Source organism: Triturus cristatus, chromosome 11 (genome assembly GCF_964204655.1).
Source record: "Triturus cristatus chromosome 11, aTriCri1.1, whole genome shotgun sequence".
NCBI classification, from domain to species: domain Eukaryota; kingdom Metazoa; phylum Chordata; class Amphibia; order Caudata; family Salamandridae; genus Triturus; species Triturus cristatus.
The window spans coordinates 140,904,781-140,919,855 of NC_140594.1; the positions used below are offsets into that span (position 1 = coordinate 140,904,781).

General features: G+C 45.8%; 1 protein-coding gene across 14 annotated transcripts in view; it reads left to right on the forward strand.

Annotated features, from left to right (window-relative positions):
* Positions 1-15,075, forward strand: part of NCOR2 (nuclear receptor corepressor 2) — a 1,213,077-nt gene that overhangs the window by 990,710 nt on the left and 207,292 nt on the right. For all 14 annotated transcript variants that reach the window (XM_085635706.1, XM_085635715.1, XM_085635711.1 and 11 more), the window contains one exon: positions 13,278-13,752. In XM_085635706.1, the coding sequence (XP_085491832.1) occupies positions 13,278-13,752 (475 nt within the window). The remainder of the gene's footprint in view (positions 1-13,277; positions 13,753-15,075) is intronic.

Sequence of the window (15,075 nt, forward strand, 5' to 3'; positions counted from 1 at the left end):
ATGTTTTTTCCTCTTCCCAGTAGTTTATCACATGGGGTTAGACTGTCCGCTAACTTCAGACATTGACTAACTTCATTGTGAGTAATGGTATCCTGCTCTTTCACAAGGTGCACAGCCACACACAAGAGTTCTCTTCAGTGCCGGGGGCTACTATGACAATGGGTGTCTTTTGAGACCAAAACCTTGTTTTGCTTAATGACATTTTTCAAATATATATTTGTATGGCCCTGGGTGCTTCCCCACCACAAAGATTTTACAGAACCCATGCCAAAGCAAGAATAAACAAAGACAAAAGGCTAGCAGCCTAGGCCATAACTAGTGGCTTTGCTAATGCTTGTGAAGTAGTGGCCATGTATTAAAAGTGCATGCGCCTAGTAACTGCTTTGGCTCACAAAATGTGCACACAGACCTGTGAGGTATTATGATGAGGCAGACTTGTGACTCCAGGTGTCCATCCTCCTTCATAAGAAGTATTTTCAACCATCCCTGGTCGATGGTATGCAAGTACCGTTAAAAAAAATACGGAGGATATCTGGTGTAGCATGAATTATACCTAAGTGAGTCCTTCAAAACGTGACTTGCATTGGTTCTCTTGAGTTTGGGTGTCACAAGATGCCACAGACACAGGTTTTGAATTTACAGAATCATTTAATATGATAGAAATGATTATTCACGTTTGCAGCATGTGTTGTAGATCACATGCTGTGCATACTTTCTACTTTTGGTGTTGGAACATTTTCCTTTTTTCACAATAAATGTGCACCAGGTTGGCGTAGCTGTGCACATTTGTGGTCTCTTGCAGTGCTACTTGTGCTCAGCCTTGATTCACCAACTGGGTAGGCTATTATAGTGCCAACGCCAAAGTGAACTGCATCCAGCATTGGAGCTAGTAGGCCCCCCTCAAGTTTAGCCCAGAGTTCTGTTGAAGAGGGGAGAGTTAAGAGAGGAAGTGCATCAATGACTCCTTAGGTGGACAGAGGGAACTTGTGCTTTAATGAATGTGTGACTGGGCATTTACCCTCAAAGATTAGGGGGGGAAAGTATTGAATGATAGAGGTAAGACTTATTCTTACCTGCACGCACAGATTAGTACTTTAGGACAAACAGTAGGGGTACCTTGACCTTCCTAATGAAGGCCCGAGACATTTTGTTTTTGGAAGGGATCTTATTACGTCCTACACATGTTGGCATGTTGTAAAATAGAGAGGATGCCTGGGACATAAGGTCGAGGTAGCATCCCGCTTTTGTATTTTTGACGCAGCCCTGTGTACCCTCTAAATAAAGGAAATACCTGTGTTTACACAGAGGTTGTTTTAAACTATTATCTGGACCCCTTATATGATCAGAAACAATTTATTCTGTTCTCCCTCCCCACGGGTTGCGACCAGCATGTTAGTATTATCTTAGCATGATGGGGCGGACTGGCTGATGAGGAAGCATGCCACAAACAAGTGGGTGAGACCTTTCCGTCCAAATGTCTTTTGCTTTATTGCTTTCTTTGGGAATCGTCCCTGTGGTCCAGTGTGGCAGAGTATTTAAATGAGTTACTGTATTTATGTTTGGTTTCTAGTGTCAAGATGGTGCCACGTAAACAGCAGAGCAAGTGTTAAGACTTTTGATGTTCTTAGCAAAGTGACATTTGCCATCATGCTCCCCCTGTGATCCATATTTGATGTTTCTAAGGGTTTTCCGCACCAGTATCTAGGAGTGCTGAGTGTCTGTTGAGAATTATTTGGTTTTAGCCCTACCCTGGTAAACAGTTGGCTGTCCCCTGCCCTCCAATCCAAACCCGTGCCTAACTCATAGACTATCATCAATCGAGGAAGCCATTTTGGAGACCAATTTAGAAGTTGGTTTCTGGGATGAATGAATGAAGAAATACTTGTAGATTGCAACTGCTGCTTCAGAAGAAGCATCCTCGCGCTTGCATAAGTCAAGTAGGATCGAAACTTTTAGATCACCAAACAGAACTGTTTTCAACTGTGCCTTAAACAGGCTTTTGCTGGAGTTGGCATCCGGAAGCCAGAACAGAAAAGGATCTGCCCCCAGATCTGGCTTTGCAGAATCTAAGACTGCACTATAGGTTGTGGTTGAAAGAAAAGAGTGCCCTAGCAGGAGAGTATTATTTAAACGTGTCTTGGATGTAGCTGGGACCACTCTGATGAAGTGGTCTGTGAGTGATCATAAGCATTTCGATTTTTTTCCTAGAATTTATTGGAAGCCAGTGTAGTTCTTTGAGCACTTTTTATTAGACTGACATTTGGAGATATTCAAAATGACCCTAGCTGCAGCGTTTTGCACATGCTGCAATCATGACAGCAGATTATGGAGGGGGGGGGGAGGTACCTAAATACAGTATGTTGGCATAAACCAACCTAGAGTTGATTCGCCCATGCACAATCCCCTTGTGAGTGTCTAGGAAAAGATATTTTATAAGCTTTCTCAGGGATTTTAACAGACCGAAGCAGGTAGCAGATTCCTGACAACTGTGGAAAGGGTGGGAGAAGGCCCTAGGTCGGATGGCTAAAGACGCAGTGCGTCAAGAGGGGAGGCAGAGCCAAACATCAACATTTCAGTTTTGTTGCAATTGAGTTGTAAACAGCTTTTGTGTGTCCATTGAGCAATGGACGCCAGACAGTGCTGAAAGTTCCCAATTACAGTGTCATTAAGCTGATGGAAGGTTAGCATTAGTTGAGTAACATTTACTTAAGAGTTGATGTTCATAACCCAACTTTGTGCAACAAAGGCTAAAGGGGCCAAATAGATGTAGCAAAGGATTGGGCTCAATGATGAACCCTGAGGAACACCACAGCCTATGGCTCTAGACTGGGAGGTAAAGGAAGAAAGCAAGCCTGCCTGTCTGCTAGAAAGGAGCGAAGCCATTCCAGAACGCAGCTCTTACCTCCCGCCTGCTCCAGCTTTTGTAGAAGGATCCTGTGCAACCCAGTATCAAAGGCGGCTGAGAGATCTAACAAAATGACCACCGCCTTCCGACCCGAGTTGAGGTTGCCACTGATGTATTCTGTGACTTCAAGAAGTGCTATTTCTGTGCTGAAACCAGCACGGAAGCCTGACTGAGTGGCATGTAGAATCTTGTTCTGTTCCACATGGCTGGTGATCGGAGGGTTCACCGGGGACTCTAGCATCTTGCCATGGTGTGGGAAGAGCGAGATGGGCCTATATTTGCTCGAGGGGCGTGGGTCGGCGTTTGCTTTTTTTAACAGAGAGATTATCTGTGCCTTTTTCCAGCTTAGTGGCTCCTTGCCACTCTCGAAGGACAGGTTAAAAAGGGCTTTGATTTGTAGATTAATGGCAGGCGCCGCCTTGGTAAGCTTAGAGGGTGGACAGGAATCAAGAGGTGAGCCAGATTTGATTTTATGAATAGTTAGCTCCATATCGGCTAGTTAAATTGGATCACACAACTCAAGGAGTGCCACAGTCATGGCTGAAGAGGTGATGGAAGTTGACTCAGGATGGGGGGGATCAGACAGTTTGTTCAAATTGGAGTGGATTTTTTTCCACTTCCGTGTGGAAAAATAAGGAAAGGTCCTCTGCCACATACTGGTATGTAAAAACACTTTGTTTGCAGGCCTCTGGCTGCAAAAAACTATTGATGAGTTGGAAAATCATTCTGGGGGCATTGTTGGCTGACTATTTGCAAAAAAAAGAAAGCAATTTTTGCGTTTTTAATATTTCTCTAGAACTGTTTCAGGGCATTGCTACAAGCCCACTTTTCCTCAATGTCATAGTTCATAGTTCCTGCATCAGTCTGGATCCTATCAGGTGTCCCATTCCAAATATCATTCTCTCAACAGCATCAATTACTTAAACACCAAACCTTACCAGTGAGAGGGGTGTCTGAGCCCTTCACTCTGCTCCTGGTGGTTTATGGTTCTTTTGTAACATCTTTGGAAACTTGCAGATTTCATTGAATTATGAAGTTATTCATGAGATTATCCAACTTGGGCAATGATCAAACGTCTTTGAAGGCGCTGTCTCCTTTGTCATGTTGTGACGATGCACATGTTACATAGGAATGGAAAGAGTTCCTTTTAGGATACGAGTGAAGAAATGGTGAGATGGAAAGTGTATTTTCTAATAGCATAATTTAGTGGGCATTACATTCCCAAAAATATTTTGAACCCATGGTTTAAACGGAGTTAGGATTTCCATATTTTGTTAATGCAGAGCTTTTTGAAGAGCAGGTTGGCAGATCATTGACATGTATCAGATGTTGCAACCCAAGCTATGAAGGTATTAATTTACTGGAAAGATGTCATAACAGGGGGTCCCCTGGTCAAAACAGGAAGATCTACCTGAAATAATGGGGCTGCCTACCAGCCCCGCGACCCCTAACCTGCCAGATGGTTTTAGCCTTTACTGCCTCTGGTGCCTCAAAAGTAGGTGTTTGAAGGCTTGTATCACATAATTCCATTTTAACTTTCACCATATTCAGTCTTGACTGAATAGCTGGGGCATAGTTCACCAGTAATATGGAAGTGACACAGCTGGATTTGAAGATATTCACTGCATCTGCTGTACTCAAATTCTCGCTGGCTTTAGGAGGAATGCATTGATGCATGGCGGATCTCTACCTCAGATTCAATTCCTAACACATTTTTCCTCACTCTCTCTGCAGTCACTGTCGTTTTTCGACAGTCCTGGTTGGCTTTCCCTGTGTGCTTTTGACATTGTTTTAGCTACAGTTGGTGGTGCTAAATCCATAGGATTCATGCTCCGTTTCCCCAATGGCAAAAAAAACAAGCATTTGCAATGCAATAGGTCTCGCATTTACGCGAGTTTAAGCTATTGGCATTGTAAATGACGATGCCTTTTATTTATGTTTGAAAAACGAAAACACAAATAAAAGGCATTGTTATTTGCAATGTGAATAGCTCAAACTCGCGTAAATGCGAGACCTATTGCATTGTAAATGCTTGGCCTCACGCTGTTTGTTCATTAGCATCTCACTGATGCTGGGAACAAAGAGATTGCAATCTTTACTGCCGATCTTTACTGCCATGCGGCCCGCGAAAGTGAAAGCAAACGAGTGCTTTCAGGCCACCAAATGGTGCGCGCACCCGGCCAGCGCACATGCACTGTATTTGGAGGCCTGAAAGCACTCGTTTGCACTTCCAGATCCCCCATTTACAAAAGCTCTCGCGAGGGCAGCGCTAAAGAGCTGTCTCAGGCGAGACCTAAAAAAGCATCAGTAGCCTTTTCCCTGAGCCGATTTAAAATTTGAGCATGAGTCGGGAATGGACTACAGTCTCCATGCCTTTCGGGCTTAGTACCCCTCACAGTGACCATCCACGCACCTGCCTGCCTGTCCTCCGCTTACGGTCATTTGTTCACATCCTGTGGGTACTGGTGCCCTCTGTGCTCAATGGCAAGACTCAATGGTTTGTAGCCCTGACAGCACAATATTAGTGTCTCAAATATTTCAGGTTGGATCCCAGACATGAACCATGTGGTGGATGTAAATGAGATGCTGCTACCTTCTTGCACTTCTACCCAAAAAAAAAAAGAAATACTCCAACTCAAGCTCGGTTTCGTTTTTAGTTGGGGAGTAGCATCTCAGGTGAGAAATATATGGACATGCTATGTTCTGCTTGGGAGGTTGGCTTTCTGTGTAGTTGGTTAGGCCACTATGTGTACTATTTATTGTGTCAATGATGCTGCTTCACTCTGTGTAGAATCTTCATACAGCCTACAATAGCATTCCTATATTGCTAGGTCATTCACATGTGTATAGCGTACTCACTGACATTGGCACGGCATTGCGACGGTATCATGCACATTGTATTATCTACCGGTTGTCCTTACAGTACAGCTATATGGTGTACACTGGGGCCTGATTTGCACTTAACAAAACTGCAGTAAAGTATCTGGGTGTCATTTGTTAATTTTTTTTTAGATCAGGCCCCTAGGTCTTCCTCTCCCCCCCCCCCCTCGCTTATGTCCTTGTGTGACCTGCTGTGACTCCCCCCTCGCCCCCCACTATGTTTGTGATAAATGAAACCTAGGTGGTGACATTGATTTGTGAAAGGAGGTTAGGAATTTGAGTCCAGGAAGCTCCTGAGTGCATGTCTCTGTGGAAGAGGGGATTACGCTGACTCCAAGCAGGCAAACTATAGCCCCCATTCAGTGTTAAATTCATCCAAATACATCATTTTGTAGAATTCACGCCTCTTTCAACTCCCTTTGACACATGGACTAGATGTAGATGGGTAGTATTTCTAAAACCTCGCTCTTGTATACGGCGATTAATTTATTTTAGAAAGCTAACCTCCGTATGATTACTAGGATCTAAGATACACCTCAAAATTCTGTATTGCTGTTTGGTAGCTAATGCCATGTTACATTACGTAGACTGTGTTGTCATTTCTGTTTTAACATCATGATAAATATCATGGGAATCTTTTCTAAATATGTGACATGCATTTGTTGCTGGATAGATTTCTTCTTTCTCATAAGTAGATTACAAATGTATTATCCTGCAGATAAATCATTATTTCTGCGAGACGCTCAGTTCTGGTAGACTCCATTTTGGCTCTGAAGTACGTCCCAGAGTTTATGTCCGCAGGCTCACGCGCAGTTACTCGTGTTCTAGATTACGAAAGTAGTTCAATTCATGAAGCCCGCTACTGGGCAGAACGCCATCACCCGTCTATGTGCAACGTCTCAGGCTTGATATTCGTAAGACCCAATGATTGCACCAGTGCCTAATTAATAAGTCTCTGTTGTACATTAATAGTCATTAATAATCATGTGCCTGGTGCGTGCTGATGCTTCCTCCTTTTTAGTTCACTCTTCTGCTTCCTCCCTGGCCTTCCTTCGGTAATGGCCAGGAGCCTGTGATTGTCTTTGCCAGATGATGGTGTATGTGGCGAACATCTAAGTGTGGGACCCATCCTTGCCTCCGGCCCTGGGTATGATGCTGAGCACTGTCTAAAAGTATGGCACACGTTAAATTCCGTGTCGGGTTTCCAAGGTGAAATGTTCTCTCTTGCGTCATTGTGAGGGCCTTGTTCACCCACAAACAAACTTGTTTACTTTTTGCTATTGGGTGACTCATGAGACTTGGTGACTGAGGGCATGGCCATGCTGTCCATCATGACCTATGTTCAGGACCTCAGCCTCCTCTTTCATCTGTTTCGTCCTGGCCTGTGGAATGGGGCCAAGCGGCTTACAGGGGCCGGAAACATCGATGAGTCAATGTGATTAAAAGGGATACCTGTAGATCTGCACTCAGAGGCTGACCCCATATTTAGCAAAGCCGCATGAAGGCTGTAGCTCTTGAGATGAAATGCTGTCAGGTTTCCATCCACTCTTGTTGAAACCCTCTTGCTTGACACCTAGTCCAGGATGCTGAGAAACATGAGGGGTCCACCATCCTTCAGCCCAAGGAAAGGCTTATCTGGTACTTTATGCTCGGGCTAACTTGGATTGCCAGAGTCTGATAACCGCGCTGCCCAGTGGCAGGATGTGGTACTGCGCCTTTACGACAGGAAGCATGCCGTTCAGACTGGTCACCTCCCCTCTGTGCCTCAAATTTGTGTGTTAACCACGATAACTGTTAGTTGCTTGCTGAGATGGGAAGGATATATATGTTGGACGTGCCAGAGAGGACTACAAGCACTTAAGGCAACAAAGGTAATGTTTCCAAAATCTAGTGTCCCTTTCTCAGTCTCAACATTCGTGGGCTGATTGCCAAGGGAAAAACGCTTGGCGGCACTGCATGCGCGCAAGTCAACATGTGATGGGCTCCATGGCCAAATAGAGTTTTTTTCTAGGGCTGGGTTCTGACAGTGCAGCTGACAGACTTACTTATTGCGTACAATATATATAGAGCGGGCTTTAGGTTTGCTTCTTTCAATCATGCGTTCTCTACAACAAGCCTATTTCAGCCATTGACTTAAGACTTTTTCAGTTGTGTCTTAGCTCAGCCCAGTGGAGTAGTCATCTTTCACCTAATGCAGTTGGCTGTTCGACTGTATACTTCCACCTTCACCGTGTGCTTGCATTCAACTGGATGAGGGACTACTTAACAACTGTGGCCCTCTCTATCTGCCCCTGTTGGCTCTTCTGTGTCTTGCTCTAACGTGCTAGCATTGCATGTTATAGCACATTTAACTAAGGCATATTTGCTTTGGCAAACCTTCTTTAGTACAAGTTTTCTATCTGTGCAAAGGCTCACATCTGACAAATACAAAGATACTTCTTAAGCTATTTGTTGCCATTCAATTCGTATTTAGTCACACCTAGAAAGGCGGTGCGAAATTTGCATGATTTGCTTTTCCATAACGATGCAAAATTTGGGGTAAGTGGCGCGAAATTACGTGTAATTATACAGAATGCAAAACCGGCATTTGACGCTGTTTTAGCAGAAAATGTGTCCTAGCGTCCGTTTTGAACACCAGCGCTGCAAACAGTCTCTCGCATTCTGATCATTCACTTTCTTGCCATGTGCTGGTGCTCGATTTTCGCCGTGAACAGCGCGTAATTACCTGACGTGGTGTAACAGCGTAATATCGGGTGACAAATGTAAGTCAAGGTTGCACTGTTGTACTGGATATTTCACCGGGCCTAATACTGATGTAGTTGGTGTTTCTACTGCCCACACTGCCGTGTAACTTTCTTGTCTTTTTCTCTTAGAAACCCTTGTATTTTCTGAGGAGTTTGATGGAGTAGGCAAAGCTTTGGGTTACCAGTTGTCATTGGTGCATTGTGTCCGGTGTTAAATGGAGAGCCTATGGCTAAGCTTTAGTTGGGGGGGCGGGGGGGGGGTTGCGTTTTTTTCTGTTAGAGCACAGATGCTCAAAGTTTTTCTTAGGAACCCACCACCAAGCGCTGACAACTGAGTTTGTTGAATAACAACGTGCCACGCCTTGATTCCACCTCATGCCACTTTATTCCACTCTACAGGCCATGATTCCTCCTCATGACGCTTTTTTCCACACTTGCAAGCTTTGATTTCACCTCCTGCCTCTTTATTCCACCCTACAAACCCTGATTCCACCTCATGCATCTGTATTCCACTCTACAAGCCTTGATTCCACCTCATGCCTCTTTATTCCACCCTAGAAGCCTTGATTCTGCCTCGTTATTCCACCCTACGAGCCTTGATTCCAACTCATGCCTCTTTATTCCACTCTACAAGCCTTGCTTCCACCTCATGCCACTTTATTCCACTCTACAGGCCATGATTCCTCCTCATGACGCTTTTTTCCACACTTGCAAGCTTTGATTTCACCTCCTGCCTCTTTATTCCACCCTACAAACCCTGATTCCACCTCATGCATCTGTATTCCACTCTACAAGCCTTGATCCCACCTCATGCCTCTTTATTCCACCCTAAAAGCCTTGATTCTGCCTCGTTATTCCACCCTACGAGCCTTGATTCCAACTCATGCCTCTTTATTCCACTCTACAAGCCTTGCTTCCACCTCATGCCACTTTATTCCACTCTACAGGCCATGATTCCTCCTCATGACGCTTTTTTCCACACTTGCAAGCTTTGATTTCACCTCCTGCCTCTTTATTCCACCCTACAAACCCTGATTCCACCTCATGCATCTGTATTCCACTCTACAAGCCTTGATCCCACCTCATGCCTCTTTATTCCACCCTAGAAGCCTTGATTCTGCCTCGTTATTCCACCCTACGAGCCTTGATTCCAACTCATGCCTCTTTATTCCACTCTACAAGCCTTGCTTCCACCTCATGCCACTTTATTCCACTCTACAGGCCATGATTCCTCCTCATGAAGCTTTTTTCCACACTTGCAAGCTTTGATTTCACCTCCTGCCTCTTTATTCCACCCTACAAACCCTGATTCCACCTCATGCATCTTTATTCCACTCTACAAGCCTTGATCCCACCTCATGCCTCTTTATTCCACCCTAGAAGCCTTGATTCTGCCTCTTTATTCCACCCTACGAGCCTTGATTCCAACTCATGCCTCTTTATTCCACTCTACAAGCCTTGCTTCCACCTCATGCCACTTTATTCCACTCTACAGGCCTTGATTCTGCCTCCTGACACTTTTTTCCACACTTGCAAGCTTTAATTTCACCTCCTGCCTCTTTATTCTACCCTACAAACCCTGATTCCACCTCATGCCTCTTTATTCCACCCAAGAAGCCTTGATTCCACCTCATGCCTCTTTATTCCACCCTCCAAGCCTTGATTCCACCTCGTGCCTCTTTATTCCACCCTCCAAGCCTTTCATTCCGCCTCGTGCCTCTTTATTCCACCCTACAAGCCTTCATTCCACCTCATGTCAATTTATTCCACCCAACATTTCCGATCTCTCCCTCTCACTCGTGGAGGTTCTTTTTTTTATTCTTTTTCCCTTGTCGCTGATTTAACTGTACCTTCCGTCTTTCTGTTGCTGGGCCACATTGGGATGAGGAAAATGTGGTCCCCACGACAGAGCGCTGGTGGAGACCGCCAGCAACCCTCAGCACAAATTAAGCACTGCTTTGGGGCTCGTGTGGAAGCAGTCTCGAACGATCTGGAAGTAGTGAATGTGGAAATGCTGACCTTTGAACCCCCGGGCAGGATTTGTGTTTTGCCGCTGTTGTGGCTCAGACAATTGGCACCCAGCCTCTGTTTGATGACTGAGGGGTGGCTGTTGAGGGTGGCGGGCTTTGTTTGGGTCACCTGTTATTTTGCTGAGGAGCCGTGCGTCATCCGCACAGGTGTGCAAGATAATGCCAAGGTCGGCGATAAGGTCGCCCGGGGCTATGCGGCGGGGGGGATGTGAAGCGTGGGCGTGTTGAGGACATTGGTTCGTTTGTCTGTTTTTGTTTCCTGGGCTGAGGATGTCTGGGACACAACAGACCAGGAGTCTGGGACATGATGAAACAGATAAAGGCGCACCTTCCGCTCGCGGTGTCTCTCGAGCCCACGGCTCTCCAGCCGCCCCCTCCCCACCTGCGATCACCCCTCACATGGAAATGTAGGCCTTGCTAAGTGCTGAGAAGGCAAAGGCTGAAAGTCGCCTCCGGCAGATATGCGCATAGTTGGCCGCTTTCGCTAACGACACAGTGGCACTAAAAACAAATGCGAGGAATGCAGCCCAGACTTTTTACTTGTGGCCAGTGGCTACTGTTTGTGCCCCTCCCCCCAGAAACCCATTCTCATTAGACTACGACTATCGTAGCTGCCCCGCAAACCCTGATCTCCCAGCGGTAAAAAGTGACTTGCCATAAATATTAATGAGGGGCTCTTCTCAGACACAAACACTGCGGAGCACGTGTCTAGACCGGAAGTATGCGCAGCAAGGCCACGACATTATAGTTTTTGGCGTGAAACCACTGCTGACGGTGTAGCGCCATTTCTGTTTCACCCCAAAAACCCTGGTGACCGGGAGATGTGATCTTTCCTAGTTTAAGCTGAAGCGAAACGGCATGCTTCTTGCCCCTGAAAGTATGTTTGTTTACATTTGGGTAAATTCGCCGCCAATACATCTGGCCTAGCTTGCTTCCTCAGTCAGATGTACACAGCGTCTTAGCGCTACCCGAGCCCCTTGACTTGCTTTACATCGCTCACTCTTTTAAGATGGAACACACATTTTGTACTTCGCCGTGAAAGCGCCTCGTGTGTGCGCTATAGTCCAGCTGGCCCCTCTGCAAGCGTAACTTCTGCCACAGTGCATGATGGTGGTAGGAGGTACCTCAGCGGGTTTATACATCTGCTGGTGAAACGTCATCGCTGACTGCGGATAGTGATTGAACCCTAGCAGGGTGGCATCCTCCCACTGTCAGGAAAATGGCTATCGGTGAGATGCGGGAAGTGTGACCGAACTTAGCCGTAAGAGTGTGAAAGCAATAAAACAATCGGCCATTAATAGTACGTATAACAACAACAAACAGGGCCATGCTTGCGTCATTAAAAGCGGAATTCATGCAGTACACTTGCTCTGATCAGCACAGGGTTCTTTCCTCTGATAGCACCCAAAAGACTTTTCACGGAGTACATTTGTGAAAGACCCCTTATACCGACGGGGGTCTAATGCGCCTCTCAAGTTTTCTGAGGGTGATTTTGGGAGCGTTGCTCCCGTTATGCTAAAAGAAAACACTTTGAAGGACTAGTTACTTCTAAATCTGAATTGGGACCCGTCACTGAGTTCTGTTGTTTGCTCTTAGATGTTGGCGTGGTTGGTGGTGGTGGCATCTCTTGGTTGTAGCAGGGACGGGAGCTCCATCACCCCCTAGTGGAGGATGCAAAGTGCTTTACATGAAATCCAGGGCTTCCTGGGGAGCCAGTGAAGTTCTTTCAAAAGAGGTGTGGCCTGATGCCGGAAGTGAGAGCAGGAAATAGGGTGGGTGGTATCTCTGGGAGGAATTTAATAACCCCAATTGACGTCTCTAAGGGAGAAAGGGTAGATTTCTGATGATTTTTTTTACATATGTAGAACAACTGTGAGAGCAAGTGCACCATACCAGGCTCTGGACCTTAAACCTCGGACATCTGACCAGCGGAAGTGGTTGGAGAAAGGCTGAACGTTGTTTCAGAGCCAAAATCCGAATTGACTTTGTTGTTGTTGCTATACTCACACTAAGTGTATCCACTCCCTGAAACGGCTCCTAGGGCCTAATTATACTCCTTTGGTGACAAGTAAGCCACAAAAGTGGAAAGGAAAAGATTTCCTTTTTGTTATTTAACCCTCACACACCCTATTGGTGTCATGCTTCATCATCGGGTTCACCCAGACTTGCCACATCTAGCCACCATTTCTCAATGTCAACGGAAGCTCTGCTGCTCCAGGGCAAACATAGGACTGTTTGTGGTGTTCTGCACTAAGCTATTGCCCATGAAAAGGTGGTGTCCTGCATGGTGATGGGCAGCTGGTTGATGGCGTCTCTTGTCTTTGGAGTCATCCTGGTCTCACAGGTGCTCGTGCAGTTTGGCACCTTCTGATTTTCTTTCCCCTTTTTTAGTTGCCACTCAACGAAGGTGTCGCACACGAGAATGTGGCAGTAACAAAATACTCAATTTGATAGTCTTTGATGTGATGTGGAGTGTGGATTTGCGTCTGTGATGATTTGCAATCCATTACCTGTATTCGCACCTAAAGTTTTTTTTTTTCTGATGGAGATATTGGACAACTTCACACTGTTGTGTATCCCTTCTTACATCCTGCTCAAGTAGGAGATGCCCTGAGAGTGCTGTTGTGGTCTTAGTGTCTGCACTGCTACACGTTGCATTTTTTTGGTGTCCCGCAACCCAAAAAGCATTAATGATGTATTTGTTTTGTATTTTTCCAGCTGCTGTTAACAACAGCTCGGATACTGAGAGCGTTCCCTCCCCGAGACCAGAAACCAAAGAGAGTGCGGTTAAGGAGCCAACACTTGCACCCGCGTCTGGTGGTGAGAATGGTTCAGAGCCGGACATCAAGGCCGAAGAGGCTGCGGCTGATGATGCCCAAATGGCGGTCTGCAAGTCCTCGACTGAAGACCAAGCCCAAGCAGAGCTGGTAGATGTTACTAAAACCGAGGGCGACACTGAAGCGCCCAAGGAAGAACCGGAGGAGGCGGACATAAAAAAAGAGGAGGCGGAAGACTGCAAAGAGAAAGTAAAGTTGAGTGAAAGTCAAGCGGAAGCTGGCACAGAAACGGCGGAAGTAGCCACAAAGACTGAAAAGAAGCACAGTAAGCATGCGGGGAAGCATGCCGACAGTGACTCTAGCGCCACCTGCAGTGCAGATGAAGCCGAAGAGCCGGACACGGTGGACAGAAACAGGTAGGAGACCTCAGACCTGCCAAAAAAGAATATTTTTCATTGTGTAAGTGTATATGGAGAAAAGGAAGCATACTATTGGTGGGTGGGCAGTGGTGCCACGGCGAGTGGAGCTTTGGACCAAGTGCTCTGCCTAAATAGCTACAGCTAGCCCCCATCCCCACACACATACAATCACTCACACACAATCACACAAATACGCAATCACACTCGGAAATAACTCACCTGGGACCAACTCCCATGTCCTGGGGAGGGTTTACTTTAAGCCCCGCTATTCAGAGTATTCACACCTGAGCTGGAAACCCTTTGTGTTTAAGGGTTTCCAGCTCACCATGTGATTGTGGCTCTTCACTGTGTGGTCTTGTGACGAGGCATGGAACAGTGTGTCACACGGCAGCACCATGTGAGCTGGCAGGCCTAAGACATTGATTGCATCAAATTTTTAATTCATCATGCAAAGCGGAACATATTTGGCTTTTGATGGGCGACTTGCAGATAATAATTCAATAGTGGGCCACGGATTTTGTTTTGTTTGAACCTGAGCCAGGCTGGAGGATTGAATTCAGTACCATATGGCGGATGTGTTTTGAATCCCTCTGACTTGAGATGTGCTTATAACTGCTTCTAGTTTCATTTGAGGAGGTGTTCATGTGGCAAAACCCTGCCAGTGACGTTAATACTCTCACTTGGGGGGCACACCAGCAGCGACCGGCCCGCGTCTTGCTGTGAATGGAGTTTTTATTTTTTTGGTGTGTGGCATTGGGGCGGGCAAGCGCAGATAGGAGGGAAAGCAGAGGGGTAGCTGTTTATTTGGGCATGTTATGCGTTTTATGAAAAGCGTCTGACCCCTTTAGATTTATGCTATTTTTTTCACCTTCCCTTCCTAGTAGACTTTTCCCTGTTTATACTTAGAAATTTGTTGTGGACGGAGGACCTTCTAAAAAAACAGAAATTGTGAACTATGTAAAATATGCCCCATTGTTATTTTAGCCCCTCCTTATCTTCTCAAAGTCTGTAATCAGTAAATTTGTGCCAATGGTTTTGTCGTCGTACTAAAGACCAGGCTGGCATCGCAAAACGACCATAAGCTGGGTTGAAGTCTTTTTATGGACTGTGGGGGCATGCCTGCTCTGCTGGGGGAGAAGATTGTAGTTCCCAGTTCTTTACCTTCCAAGAATATTGAATATATAACTTTGCTTAGAGGTAATTAAATGGACAACATGTTCTTACAAATTCTTTCTCATTGAAAGTTCTTTTCAAAATAGCTTTAGGAAGAGAATACGTAAAGCTGGTAGAATACAATCTAGGGCCTTATATTTCTTGATG